Raw genomic sequence first — 15,693 nt, forward strand, 5'->3', positions numbered from 1 at the left:
AGAAAAGCATTTTGACAAAAATGTACAGATGGTAGATTTATATACTAAATATTTTAACTATTTTAGGAAAGCTACATTGAATTACATCTGATAATATATGTGCAGAAAGGTGATCCTAGCAGTTGCAGGATTAGTAGTTACTTTCACAGAAAAAACAGTGAAAGAAGATGAAACTTGCTTCTAAACCCCACCTTTTCATTTTTGAGCCTAATTGCTGAGTGTGATTTTCCTGTAGTTTCTTGTCCAGTCCTAGATTGTGTATGTGGGTACTCCAAAAAGACTACTGGAGAAATAATAAGCAGATACTGAAAATTATAATCCAAAGGCAGGGGAGCTTGATGACTTGTTTTTAAGCTGTTTGTTGATTATGTTGTCTGAGCACTTAGGAATTATCAAAGAAGTAGAAATTCTCCAGCATACTTGATGACTTTTTTTTTCTTCTGTTTGCCTCTACCTCAAGAATTAAATTACCGAAGAGAAAAGAGGGAAAACTGAAGTGTTAATTTAAGGTTGCTGAATTTCTAAATAAAAAACAAGAGACAGGTGTTTGGTACTACAGTTAAGATGCTGATTGCAACATACGCATCCTATATTGGAGTGCCTGGGTTTGAGTCCTGACCCTGCTTCCAGTTCCAAGTTCTGCTGATATGTATCCTGGGAGGCTGCAGGTTGATGGCTCAAGTGTTTGGGTGCTTGCTTCCCATGTGTTAGACCTGGATTAATTTCCAGGCTCATGGCTTTGGCCTGGCCCAACCCTGATTATTAGTAGACATTTGGAAAGTGAACCAGCAATGGAAGATGGTCTCTGTTTCTGACTCCATCTCCCTTTGCTCTCCCTCCCTCTTTCTTTAAAATAAAAATAAATGCAAATTTTAAGATGAAAAGAAAAACGTTTTACTATGAAATAAAGGAGGAGGATGAGGGAGTGGGAAAACCCAACTGGAGCACCAGCTCTTAGGTCGTTAGGTACTCTTTTTGATTTGTTCTTATTGTGTAATTATTCATTTCTTACCTTTTACTAGCAGTAGCTCCTGGAGTGTGAGGCTGATCTTTTTCACTTTTGTCTTTCATGACCAATAAAGAACATGCTTTAAAAATAGTTCAATAAGACTGAAAGCTGGCGCTTACTTTCAGTTGTAGATTGCTTAATTGTGAACATAATATAAAAAAAAAAGAAGAAGAAGAAGAAAGACTGAAAGTAAGACTTGTAAACATAAAACAGGTATCAGCTTCACCACCAAAAATAAAGTCCTTAAAATGCAATTTGGGGGCCGGCGCCGCGGCTCACTAGGCTAATCCTCCGCCTTGCGGCGCCGGCACACTGGGTTCTAGTCCCGGTCAGGGCGCCGGATTCTGTCCCGGTTGCCCCTCTTCCAGGCCAGCTCTCTGCTGTGGCCCGGGAGTGCAGTGGAGGATGGCCCAAGTGCTTGGGTCCTGCACCCGCATGGGAGACCCGGAAAAGCACCTGGCTCCTGGCTTCGGATCAGCGTGAGCCGCGTTGCCGGCCGCTTTCTGACTTTTTATTTTTAAATAACTTTTTTTGAAGATTTATTTTATTTATTTGAAAGAGTTACAGAGAGAAGTAGAGATAGTGAGATCTTCCATCCACTGGTTCACTCCCCAGGTGGCCACAGCGGCAGAGCTGTGCCGATCTGAAGCCAGGAGCCAGGAACTTCTTGTGGGTCTCCCATGTGGGTGCAGGGGCCCAAGGACTTGGGCCATCTTTGCTGCTATCCCAGGCCATAGCAGAGAGCTGTATCGGAAGAGGAGCAGCCAGGATTAGAACTGGCACGCATATGGGATGTCGACACTGCAGGCCAGGGCTTTAACCTGCTGCACCACCGCACTGGCCCCAACATTAGACTTTTTGTTTATGAAAACACTTGGAGGGGCCGGCGCTGTGGCGCAGCAGGTTAATCTTCTGCCTGCAGCGCCGGAGCGCCAGTTCTAGTCCTGGCTGTTCCTCTTCCTATCCAGCTCTTTGCTATGGCCTGGGAAAACAGCAGAAGATGGCCCAAGTCCTTGGGCCCTTGCACCCACGTGAGGGACTGGGAAGAAGTACCTGGCTCCTGGCTTCAGATCAGTGCAGCTCCGGTCATTGCAGCCATTTGTAGAGTGAACCAATGGAAGGAAGACCTTTCTCTGTCTCTCCCTCTCACTGTAACTCTACCTGTCAAATAAATAAATAAAATCTTAAAGAAGAGAAAAGAAAACACTTGGACATGTCAAACACCTTTAAAAAAAAAAAAGATTTATTTTTTAGTTGAAAGAGTTACAAGGAGAGGCCGGCACTGTGGCACATCGGGTTAAAGCCCTGGCCTAAAGTGCTGGCATCCCATATGCGTGCCAGTTTGAGTCCCAGCTGCTCCTCTTCCGATCCAGTTCTCTGCTATGGTCTGGGATAGCAGTAGAAGATGACCCAACTCCTTGGGTCCCTGCAAGGAGGCTCCTGGCTTCAGATCAGCACAGCTGTGGCCATTGTGGACATTTGGGGAGTGAACCAGCGGATGGAAGACCTCTCTCTCTCTGTCTCTGCCTCTCTCTGTAACTCGGTCTCTCTCTCTCTCTCTCTTTTTTTTTTTTTTTTTTTTTTTGGACAGGCAGAGTGGACTGTGAGAGAGAGACAGAGAGAAAGGTCTTCCTTTTGCCATTGATTCACCCCCACAATGGCTGCTGTGCCTGTGCTGCGGCCGGCGCACCGCGCTGATCCGAAGGCAGGAGCCAGGTGCTTCTCCTGGTCTCCCATGCGGGTGCAGGGCCCAAGCACTTGGGCCATCCTCCACTGCCTTCCTGGGCCACAGCAGAGAGCTGGCCTGGAAGAGGGGCAACTGGGACAGAATCCGGCGCCCCGACCGGGACTAGAACCTGGGGTGCCAGCGCTGCAGGCAGAAGATTAACCTATTGAGCTGTGGTGCCAGCCTGTAACTCTGTCTTTCAAATAAATAGAATAAATCTTTAGAAAAGAAAAAAGTTACATGGAAAGAGGAGAGGTAGAGAGAGAGAGAGAGAGAGGTCTTCCGTCCATTGGTTCACTACTTAATTGGCCTAAATGTTGCTTCCCAAGGTGCACATTAACAGAATCAGGGAATCATGAGTGTGGAGCCAGGACTCAAATCCAAACTCCCACCCCATCAAACAGCTTTTGAAAGCATTTAACACGTGGTAGTGATTTTTTACACCAAAAGATTGTACCCCATAAACCCAGATGAAACAATTTTATTGTTACTACATGGGATATTGTGTTTATCCCAGGGCCTTTAAATACTTTGTGCTTAGTCTCCTTAGCTCTAGCTAGAGAATTTGAGATGTGTTAAGTAGGAGAAGATGGGCACATTTTCTCATCTTACCTATGCATTGAGAGCCATCTCTGAGTGCATTCATTCTTTTTTGTGACAATTTATAGAAAGGTCTAAAATGCAAATATACATCCCACTAGTATTTTTCTACTTCCATGCTCTTGTTGGCAAAAACTGTTAAAGCAAGAAGATATGATGGTACATAGGTATCTCTTAACCCCTGCTGTGATGGATTCTATTGTCTAACCTTCCTCTTGTTCGCTTTTGGAAGCTGCTTGAACTACTACTATTTTGTAGTAGAGGAGACTAAGAGACTAGTTGGCACAATGCCCAGCTACTCCATGGCAGCAGAAATGATGCAAACTCTTAGGGATCCTCACAGTTTTCTATAAAGCCTGTTTTTTCTCCCTTTATATACAAAAACAGACAGCCAAGGGGGCAACGTTGATCTTTCCTACAGGGTGGAAATAAAACAAACTATCATTCTTTTCCCAAAGTAACATTTATTATGGAATCATATGTTCCCTTAATTGAGGGGAGGAGGCCATCCTTCCTGTTGCATTCTGCTATGAATGTACCAGGAATATTAATCACTATCGTAATTAGTTTAATCAGGTGCATCCTCAATTCTTGCTTTCGTTTTGTAATAGGAACTTCTGTAATCAGTGCTGCATTTGCTTGATTGAACAGTTCACTTTCTCTTAAGAGTATAGAGTGTAAGGGATATCTATGGGAATTTGTGTTGTAGCTTGTTTTAATGATATACCTCATTATGTATGGTGAATGTAAATGTTTCTCATTTCATTGTTGATATTGCTAATAGAAAAAGTCATTATTGAACCAAATTGTTAGAAGGCATATCTTTAGTTCCAGAGAATTAAACCTAAACACCAACACTTTGACATGAGATTCATGTGCTGCTTTTTATAATTGTCTGTTCTTATCTTTTATTTTACTGATTGTAAATCACTGCAGTAATGCTCACATCCAGATTGCTCAGTAAATGCCTGTTACTGTTTAATTCTGAGATACAGCTGTGCTGAACTGAATGAAGACCTGTGGGGAGATGTCAGAATTAAAGGTCTAAGCCGGCGCCGTGGCTCAATAGGCTAATCCTCCACCTTGCGGCGCCGGCACACCGGGTTCTAGTCCCGGTTGGGGCGCCGGATTCTGTCCCGGTTGCCCCTCTTCCAGGCCAGCTCTCTGCTATGGCCAGGGAGTGCAGTGGAGGATGGCCCAGGTGCTTGGGCCCTGCACCCCATGGGAGACCAGGAAAAGCACCTGGCTCCTGGCTCCTGCCAGGATCAGCGCGGTGCGCCGGCTGCAGCGGCGGCCATTGGAGGGTGAACCAACGGCAAAAGGAAGACCTTTCTCTCTCTGTCTCTCTCTCTCACTGTCCACTCTGCCTGTCAAAAAAAAAAAAAAAAAAAAAAAAAGAATTAAAGGTCTATATGACAGCAAGACCTGAAGCTTTTATTAAAGTTAGTTAATAGGAAGACAAGATTGAATACATGATAAAAAGAGGTTGTTTCCTGTCTGACTTCACTTTGTGAGTGAAAATCACAGGGTACATAGTTATAAATTATACCTCTTTCACAACTAGTCAGATAGGAATTTATAGGGAGAAAGCCCAGGAAAAAGACTTTATTAAATCAGATATGAACTGTTGCAGTCAATTTTTGTGTCACTATTTTTCTTTAATGAAAAAAAGAACCTAGGGTCTGACTTGGCACAATGGGTTGAGCCGCTTCTTGCAATAGCAGCATCCCCTATGGGATCTCACCTGTTCTGCTTCCAGTCCAGCTCCCTGCTAATGCACTGGGAAAGCATCAGATGTTAGTCCAAGTGCTTGGCCCCCCGCTGCCTATATTGCAAACCCAGGTGGAGCTTTGGGCTCCTGGCTTCATTGCAGCTATTTGGGGAGTGAATAGAGGATGGAGCATCTCTCTCTCTGTCTCTCCTCCCACTACTGTCGCTCTGCCTTTTAAATAAATAAATAAATCTTTACAAAATTCTAAATACTTGGTTTCTGGTACTGTTAGCATTTTATGTGTTCCTTAAATTTTACATAAGCAAGAAGAGTTTTTTGCTTGTCAGAGTTTGCTTCACATAATATCTGTATTATTACTATCCTGTTGATTGTTGTCATAATTTTTGGAAAAATTAAACTTCATTTATGGGGCCGGCTGTGTGACGTAATGGGTAAAGCTACCACCTGCAGTGTTGGCATCCATATGGGCGCCGGTTCGAATCCCAGCTGCTCCACTTCTAATCTAGCTCTCTGCTATGTCCTGGGAAGGCAGTAGAAGATGGCCTAAGTCCTTGGGCCCCTACACCCACATGGGAGACTTGGAAGTGGCTCCAGGCTCCTGGCTTTGGATTGGCCCAGCTCCGGCTATTGTAGCCATTTGGAGAGTTTACCAGCGGTTAGAAGACCCCCCCCCCCCTCTCTCTGCCTCTGTGTCTATAACTCCGCCTTTCAAATAAATAAATCTTAAAAAAAAAAAAAAAAAAAAAAAAAAAAACTTCATTTAGGGGCTAGCTTTGTTGGCACAGTGGGTTAAACCACCAGGTGCCATGCTGGTTGAAGTATTACCAGGCTACTTCCCATCCAGCTCCCTGCTAATGTGCCTGGGAAGGCATCAGAAGATGGCCCAAGTACTTGGGCCCCTGCCACCTGTGTGGGAGACCCACATGGAGTTCCTGCCTCCTGGCTTTGGCCTAGCTCAGACATGGTTATTGCAGCCATTTGAGGAGTAAACCATTGGATGGAAGATCTCTCCCTCTGTCTCTCCCTATCTCTCTGTTGCTCTGCCTTTCAGGTAAATGATTAGTCTTAAAAAAAAAAAAAAAAAAAAAAACAAAAAAACGTTCCAGGGCCAGCATTGTGATGTTGCAGGTTAAGCCTACACTAAGCCTACATCGTCAATGCTGGATTCCCATATGGGTGCAGATTTGAGTCCTACTGTTCCTTTTCTGATCCAGCCCCCTGCTAATATACCTCGGAGAGCAGTGGAGGATGGCCCTGGTCTTTATGCACCTGTACTCATATGGGAGACCTAGATGAAGCTTCAGGCTCCTGGCTTTGGCCTGTACCAGTCCTGGCTGTTATGGCTATTTGGGGAGTGAACCAGCAGATGGAAGATACCTCTCTCTGTGTCTCTTCTGCTCTCTCTCTAATTCTGCCTTTCATATAAATAAATAAATTTTTTAAAAAAGAGCCTTTAGAGATCTTTCATCTAGTAGATTGGAAGTAGAACAACCAAGAATCAAACCAGCACCTGAGTGGTCACAGGCAGCAACTTAACCCTCTATGCCACAAGGCTGGCCCCTAGTGGTTGTTTTTTTAAATAGAAAATATTTGGTGGCATGTTTAAAATTAAATTCTTTAGCATTTTTTCACATGTGACCTCTTATTATATGCCATAAAAAGCTTTGTACATTTCTTGAAAATGTTTTCTGAATATTTTCAGAAGCAGCCTTAAGATTTTTGCCTTTATATTTCTAGTTTCTAACATTTTTGCAAATAGCTTATATTTCATGTATCAATTTTGAAAAATTTATCTATAACATTGAAGTGGAGATGTGTGTAATTGGCTTGAAAGATAACAAACCTGTATGTAAATTTTCACCTGTATCTCAATGTTAGCTGCATGCACACTAATTTAACTCTCTGTCCTATAATAGTTAGGATGAACTTTGCAGCAGATATCATTTAAAGCATATATCTACTCCAAATATGCATAATTGTATTTGTCTTATCAGTGAGCTCCAGGAAACAAACTGCTTTTAGTATTTATGTTTATATTGTTATTTACAGAGTGTAATATTAAAGCTTTCCTTTGTTCAAGCACTCTTTCTTATATTTAATAATGCCTAGCTCCTTCCTGTTTCATTAATTTAATTTAAGGACTTAGCAGGTTTATTTCAATTATTCATATTTTAAGAATGATGAAAATAGCCTACTGTATTTCTGCTTACAAACAGTTCTGTAACTTACATTCTGTGCCATAAGTATTCTTTTTTTTAAATAAAGAAGTTTAATTCTTACTTGTTTATTTACTTACATAAAGGAAACAGACTTCAAGCATTTCATATATCCAGATTTTTGATTTTTTTTTTAAGATTTATTTAATTATTGGAAAGGCAAAGAGAGAGAGAGGTCTTCCATCTGCTGGGTTCACACCCCCCCCCCCCCCCCCCAGATGGCTGCAACATCTGTAGCTGTGCTGATTTGAAGCCAGAAGCCAGGAGCTTCTTCCAGGTCTCCCACGAGGGTATAGGGGCCCAAGGACTTGGGCCATTTTCTGCTTCTTTCCCAGGCTGTAGCAGAGAGCTAGATTGGAAGTGGAGCAGCCAGAACTTGATATGGCACCCATATGGGATGCCTGCACTGCAGGTGGCAGCTTTACCCACTACATCACACTGCCTGCTCCTGTAAGTTTTCTTTGAACACACATCTTGAGGATATGAGCAGAATATCCTATTAATATGGTTTTCTCATAGCTTTCTATTGTCTATCAATTAGAGAAAAATCTACTTTATTTTTCTTTTCTTAATTGGTGGTTTTCCTTTCTGTACAATTGTTTTTTCCAGTCACATTCATTTTGATATTATGGATTGGGAGATACAGATATCTTAGGGCAAACAATAAAAGAAATTTTATTTACCAACCTTTGCTTTCAGGCACGCATGTTTGTACATGTTTAAATGTCTGTTGTGAGGGGGTTGGCATTGTGGCTCAGCAGGTTAAGCTTCTAGCTGCTCTGCTTCCAATCCAGCTCACTACTAATGGCCAATATCTTTTCTGAAAAGAACTTAAGAAATGACCATAATGGTTGGTTTTGATTTTTGTTTTTACTTGGGAAAGCATGAAAATCTTTGGTCATGAACATCTGATGATGATGAGCAGTCTATGGAAATACCTCAGCAAGTTTATCCAAAGTTAGGCCTCATAGAATCATATCTATAAAGACTATCTTGAAGGATTCCATGTTTGTTTGGAATGAGGCTAAACCTTATGTTAAATTATTTTTATTCCTTATTATTTGTAGATCAGAAGTGATGTATTCTAGATAGCGATGGTTTATTTTGAAGTTTCATGAAATTTTGAGCTGAATTGACATTTTATTTTGGTTGATTTTTATGTGATATGAAGCATTCACAAATAGAAATTTTTCTTGAAAGACTGAGAAGAAGATAAAATATTTCACCTAAAGGTTAATGTTTTCCATGTTTATTTAGGCTACTACCCTAAAGTTTTATGAAGATTACAATTATTATCTAAGCGCAGTTTTAATTATTCTGTATGAAATGATTACTTAATTTTGTCAGAATTTATTTGCTTAAACATAAATGATTTTATACTAATGTTGATAATGTACACAATTTTACATTTTGTTCACCCATTTTCAGTGTACCATCCAGTGGTTGTTAGTATGATCACAAGAGTTGTTACAGCCCTTATCTCAGTCAACTTTAGATCATTTTCATCGTTCATGAAAAAAAGTCATAACCATTAATGTTCATTTCCAGTTCCTCACCCACCTCCCCAGCCCCAGGCAATCACTTAGGTACTTTGTCTATATATTTTCCTATTCTGGTCTTTTCCTCCTCTCCTCTTTTAGTGTAATTATATATTCTGTGAACATTATCTTCCCATCGTCTTAACCTCCCAGCCTTTGGTAACCACCATTCTATTCTGTCCATCTGTGAAATCTACTTTTTAAAATTCCACAGATGAGTTGGGTCATATGGTGTTTGTCTTTTTGTATCTGGCTTATATCATCCAACATAATGTTTTCCAGGTTCACACATATTGTCATAAACAACAGGATTTCATCTTTTGTTATGACTGAATAGCTTCCATTGTCTGTATAAACTACATTTTCTTTATCCATGTGTTGATTCCATGCCTTTGAATTTATAAATAGTGCTGCAGTTAGCTTGAGAGTACAGATACCTATTGAACATACTGATTTGGTTTTTTTTGGATATACAGTGTGATTGCTAGATGATATGGTACTTCTATTTTTATTTATTTATTTATTTATTTTTGACAAAGTGGACAGTGAGAGAGAGAGAGACAGAGAGAAAGGTCTTCCTTTGCCGTTGGTTCACCCTCCAATGGCCGCTGTGGCTGGCGCGGCGCACCGCGCTGATCCAATGGTAGGAGCCAGGTACTTATCCTGGTCTCCCATGGGGTGCAGGGCCCAAGCACTTGGGCCATCCTCCACTGCACTCCCTGGCCACAGCAGAGAGCTGGCCTGGAAGAGGGGCAACCGGGACCGAATCCGGCGCCCCGACCGGGACTAGAACCCGGTGTGCCAGCGCTGCAGGCAGAGGATTAACCTATTGAGCCGCGGCGCCGGCCCTCTATTTTTATTTTTTAAAAGACTTTGTATATTTTTATATTGGAAGGCAGAGCCAGAGAGAGGTTGATTGGTTTTCCATTAATTGGTTTACTTCTCAAATGTGTGAAAAAACAGGGCTAGGTGAGGCTGAAGCCAGAAGCAAGCAGCTCCATCTAGGTTTCCCACTCGGGTAGCAGGGAGTCAGAATCCCTGAGTCATCTGCTGCCTTCCAGCAGGAAGCTTGGTCAGAAGCTGAGGCAAGACATCAGCCCAGGCACCCTGTGTGGTATATGAGTGTACATAATGCTTTCCATATTGGCTATACTAATTTACATTGCCACCACCCTAATAAGGTTCCCTTTTCTCCAATCCTCACCAGTAATTGTTATGTTTGTCTTTTGGTAATAGCCATCCTAATGGGAGTGAGGTGGTGTCTCATTGTGGTTTTGATTTGTACTTTTCTGATAATTAATAACATTGAACATTTTTTTCATATACTTGCTAGCCATTTGTCTTTTTTTTTTTTTTTTAAGATTATTTATTTTCAAAATGAGAGTTACAGAGAGAGAGGAAGAGACAGAGGGAGAGAGAGATCTTCCATCCCAGGGTTCACTCCCCAGGTGGCTGCAACAGCTAGCACTGGGCCAGGCCGAAGCCAAGAGCGTCATCCAGGTTTCCCATGTGGATGGCAAGGATCCAGATACTTGGGCCATCTTCTGCTGCTTTCTCAGGTACATTAGCAGGGAGTGGGATTGGAAGTGGAGTAGCCGGGACACTAACCTGCCCCCATATTGGATGCTGGCATCATAGGTGGTGGCTTTACCTGCTATGCCATAACATTGGCACCTGTCTTTTTTTGAGATACATCTATTCATGTATTTTGCCCATTTTAAAATAGGGCTAATTTGAATTCTTGCTGTTGAGCTAATTTCCTTATGTATTTTATATATTAACCATTTGTTGAAAATTATTTTCCATTCTATAGTTTGTCACTTTACTCTGTCAGTTGTTTCCTTTACTGTGCAGATACTTTTTGAGTTTAATATAATCCTATTTTTTTCTGTATACTTTTGTTGCCTTTACTTTTGAGGTCATATCCAAAAAGTCATTGCTCAGACCAATGTAATGCAGTCTTTCTTCTGTATTTTCTTCCAGTAGTTTTATAGTTTCAGGACTTACAGTTAAGTATTTAAACCCTTTGGAGTGATTTTTGTATATGGTAAGACTTAAAGGTGTACTTTCATTCTTTTTTATGTTGATATCCAATTTTCCTAGTGCCGTTTATTGGAGAGACTGTCCTTTCCCTACAATGTGTTCTTGGCACGTTTATTGAAAATCATTTAGCTGTAAATGTGTGCATTTTGAGCTCTGTCTTCTTTAGTTTTCTTTTTTTTAAAAAAGATTTATTTATTTGAAAGTCAGAGTTAGAGAAAGAAAGAGAAATATTTCCCATCCACTAGGGATCCACTGGTTCACTCCCCAGATGGCAGCAATGGCCAGGGCTGGACCAGGCCAAATCCAGGAGCTTCATCCGGATCTCCCACATGGGTGGCAAGAACCCAAACACTTGGGCCATATTCCCAAGCAATTAGCAGTGAGCTAGATCAGAAGTGGAGCAACTGGAACAATAACAGATGCCCATATAAGGATGCTAGCATCGCAGGCAGCACTTTACCTGCTGTGCCACAGTGCTGACCCCTATTTCTAGGTTCTCAATTCTATCCCGTTATTGATCATAGCAGAAATAAATGAAGACTCCAGGAACTTGATCTGGGTTTATCACATAGGTTTCAGGGACGAATGAGTCATCACCATTGCCTCCAGGGACTGTATTAGCAGGAAGGTAGAATTGGGAGCTGAACCAGAACTCAAACCCAGACACTCTAATATGGGATGCAGACATCCCAAGCAATATCTTAACTGCATGTCTGCTCTTGAAAGTGAATATTTAAATAATAACTATAAACCTCAGTGACATGCCTTAGTAATATTATTTTATTACTATTTTTTTTGACAGGCAGAGTTAGAGAGAGAGACAGAGAGAAAGGTCTTCCTTTTTCCGTTGGTTCACCCCACAAATGGCCGCTACGGCCGGCGCGCTGCTCCAATCCGAAGCCAGGAACCAGGTGCTTTTCCTGGTCTCCCATGTGGGTGCAGGGCCCAAGCACTTGGGCCATCCTCCACTGCCTTCCCAGGCCACAGCAGAGAGCTGGCCTGGAAGAGGAGCAACCAGGACAGAATCTGGCGCCACAATCGGGACTAGAACCCCGGGGTGCCGGCGCCACAGGCAGAGGATTAGCCTAGTGAGCCACGGCACCGGCCAGTAATATTATTGACACTGCTAAACTGATTATAATTGGTAGTAATTATTCTGAAGCTAACTATGCACAAGTTTTGTGATATCAAAAATCTATTAGTTTTTTGGATTTTCTGAAACTGTTGGTAAATACCTTCTTTTAAGTATAAATTGTGAATACTGCATATTTGAAAGGAACTATTGTGTAACAGTAATTGTTTTGCACTTCCTTGTTTATAGCTTCTCCTTTAATTAGAGTCTGTAAATATATTTATAGAGATCTCATTTGTCATTTTCTTTACTCTCTTGTGATTCTTGATAATTATTCATAATAAAGGCAAAAATGGAAATTCCTATTTTGGGGTATATAATTCTCTCTCTCTCTCTTTTTTTTTTTTTTTTTTTTTTGACAGGCAGAGTGGACAGTGAGAGAAAGAGACAGAGAGAAAGGTCTTCCTTTGCCGTTGGTTCACCCTCCAATGGCCGCCGCGGCCGGCGCGCTGCGGCCGGCGCACCGCGCTGATCCGATGGCAGGAGCCAGGAGCCAGGTGCTTTTCCTGGTCTCCCATGGGGTGCAGGGCCCAAGCACCTGGGCCATCCTCCACTGCACTCCCTGGCCACAGCAGAGGGCTGGCCTGGAAGAGGGGCAACCGGGACAGAATCCGGTGCCCCGACCAGGACTAGAACCCGGTGTGCCGGCACCGCTAGGCGGAGGATTAGCCTAGTGTATAATTCTCTTTTTAAAAAATTTGTTTTCATCTTATATGGAAGACAGAGGGACAGACAATAAGAGATCATACATCCCCTGGTTTACTCACCAGATGCCCACAGCAACCAGAACTGGGCCAAGCCAAAGCTGGGAGCCCAGAGTTCCACCTGAGTCTCCCACATGGACCCAAGTACTTGAAATGTCATCTGTTGCCTCCCAGGGTGTACATTAGCAGGAAGCTCAGTGAGAAACAGGAGCCAGAACTGGAACCAGATATGAGATGTATGTATCCCAGGTGACAACCACTGTGCCGAACACCCATCCTCAGCTATTAAAATTTTTTATGTCAATTATCTGCTCAAATCTTTACTCATATATATGTTTATATATTGATATTTCTAATTTTTTTGTTGTTGTATTTAAGAAGCAGAGAGAGAGAGCTCCCATTCACTGGCCAAATTCCCCAATACACTCAGTGGCTGGAGCCATTCCTGGACAGGGCTGAAGCTGGGAGCCAAGAACTCAGTCCAGGACTCCCATGTAAGTGGCAGGCACCCAGTTAGTAGAGCCATCAGCGCTGCTCTCATGGTCTTTATTAGCAGGAAGTCTGCAGTAGGAGTCAGAAGCCAGAGCTGGAAATCAAACCCAGGAACTCTGATGTGGGATGTGGGCGTCTTACTGCTGTAAATTATTACATAGAAATATAATATGTGATATAGTATTTATAAATGCTGCTGTAAACTTTTTTATTTTAAAGCAAGTAGTCAACAAACCTTTACAAGAATTTGATGAGGTGATTGATTATTAGAGAAATAAATGAAAAAATCAGTAGTTTTCATACTCACATATGTAAGAGAATTTCAAAAAGTGCATGGAAAATGAAATTAACAAATAAGTTTATTTTAATCATATTTGAAATCCATGTATACTTGAAGAAATAATCTGAAGATCAAAGAATCATAAGGACCTGTTTTGAGGTATAATAGGTAAAACTGCTCTCTGAAATGTCAGCATCCCATATAGGCACTGGTTTGTGTCCCGGCTGCTCCAATTCTGATCTAGCTCCCTGCTAGTGGCCTAGGAAAAGCAGCAGCAGATGGTTCAAATGTTTGGGCCCCTGTCAGCCACATGGGAGACCTAACTTCGGCCTGGCCCAGCCCTAGCTATTGCAGCCATTTAGGGAGTAAGCCAGCTAATGGGAGATCTCTTTCTGTCTCTTGCCCTGTCTCTGTAATTGTGCATTTCAAATAAAAAAAGTATTGAAATGAAATAATCTAGGGATAAATTAATTATAAGGACTTAGGAGTAGGCATTTAGCCTGCTAGTTAAGATACTTGTGTTCCCTATCTGCCTGGGTTTGATACCCAGCTCTGCCTCCTGACTCTGGCAGACCCTTGTATATGAAGAAAGTTTGTAAGCACTACTTAGACTTGATCAAATTGAAAAGCGTACTATAGGGGCAGCACTGTGGCGCAGTGGGTTAAAGCCCCGGCCTGCAGCACCCATATCCCATATGGGCACTGGTTCAAGACACGGCTGCTCCACTTCCAATCCTGCTCTCTGCTGTGGCCTGGGAAAGCAGAAGATGGCCCAAGTCCTTGGGCCCCTGCACCTGCATGGGAGACCCAGCAGAAGCAGCTGGCTCCTGGCTTCGATCATCTCAACTCTGGCTGTTGCGGTCATTTGGCTCTACCTCTCTCTCTAACTCTTTCAAATAAATAAATAATAAAAAAAATACTATATATTTTTTTAAGATTTTATTTATTTGATAGGTAGAGTTACAGACAATGAGAGGGAAAGACAAAGAGAAAGGTCCTCCATCCGCTGGTTCACTCCCGAAATGGTGGCAACGGCAGGAGATGTGCCAATCCGAAGCCAGGAACCAGGAGCCTTTTCTGGGTCTTCCATGGGGGTGCAGTTGGGCCATCTTCTACTACCTTCCCAGGCCATCAGCAGAGAGCTGGACTGGAAGAGGAGCAGCCGGGACTAGAACCAGCGCCCATATGGGATGCCAGCACTGCAGGCGGTGGATTAACCTCCTCTGCCATGGCACAGCTGTTCTTCTTCCCGATCCAGCTCTCTGCTGATGGCCTGGGAAGGCAGTAGAAGATGGCCCAAGTCCTTGGGCCCCTGCATCCTCATGGGCAACCCAGAAGAAGCTACTGGCTTCAGATCAGCCCAGCTCTGGCCATTGTGGCCATTTGAGGAGTGAATAGCGGATGGAAGACGTCTGTCTCTGTCTCTCCCTCTCCCTCTCCATGTCCCTCTCCCTCTCTCTCTCTCTCTCTCTAACTCTGCCTCTCAAATAAAAATAAATAAATCTTTAAAAAAAGTACTGTATCCTAAATATGATAATTCTTACAAAGTTTACCTGCATATTTTCTTATTGCAATTAAACAAATGTAACACAACATTGCCATTTTAACCATGGTTTGAAGTATAGCATTTATTCAGTGAATTCCCCTCTCAGGAGCCCTGGCAGTCACCAGCTTCTGTCTATTAATTTGATTACTATAATTACCTCCTGATAACAAGAATACTTCAGAAACTTAATTTAAATTTGATATAATTAAAAGTTAAGTTTAGGAGCAGATGTTTTATAGCCTTGTCATTAGAGACATTCGTGTCCCATATCAGAGTGCTTAGATTTGATTCCCAGCTCTGTCTGCTGACTCCAGCTTCCTGCTAGTGCAGACACTGGGGGGTAGGTGGTGATGGCTCAAGTAATTGGTCTTGCTGAATTCATTTATTAGTTCTAATATAAGTTTTTTTTCTTTTGGTGATTTCTCTGGAATTTTCTTTTTCTTTTAAGGTTTTATTTATTTATTTGAGAGGTAGAGCTACAGACAGAAAAAGGGAGAAACAGGTCTTCCATCCTCTGGTTCACTCACCAAATGGCTGCAACTGCCAGAGCTGGGCTGATCTGGAGCCAGGAGCTTCTTCCAGGTCTCCCATGAGGGTGCAGGATCCCAAGTACCACTTGGCCATCTTCCACTGCTTTCCCAGGCCATAAGCAGAGAGCTGGATCAATAAAGGAGC

The 15,693-nt window shown here is 42.4% G+C and overlaps 1 protein-coding gene across 34 annotated transcripts in view; it reads left to right on the forward strand.

Annotated features, from left to right (window-relative positions):
• Positions 1 to 15,693, forward strand: part of ASH1L (ASH1 like histone lysine methyltransferase) — a 241,742-nt gene that overhangs the window by 86,315 nt on the left and 139,734 nt on the right. For 12 of the 34 annotated variants that reach the window (XM_051857197.2, XM_070077538.1, XM_070077533.1 and 9 more), the window contains one exon: positions 10,183 to 10,380. The exons of the other annotated variants lie outside the window; for them this stretch is intronic. In XM_051857197.2, coding sequence (XP_051713157.2) covers positions 10,183 to 10,380 — 198 coding nt within the window. The remainder of the gene's footprint in view (positions 1 to 10,182; positions 10,381 to 15,693) is intronic. 34 annotated transcript variants of the gene reach the window in all.

The sequence above is a fragment of the Oryctolagus cuniculus genome, chromosome 7 (genome assembly GCF_964237555.1).
Source record: "Oryctolagus cuniculus chromosome 7, mOryCun1.1, whole genome shotgun sequence".
Lineage (NCBI taxonomy): Eukaryota > Metazoa > Chordata > Mammalia > Lagomorpha > Leporidae > Oryctolagus > Oryctolagus cuniculus.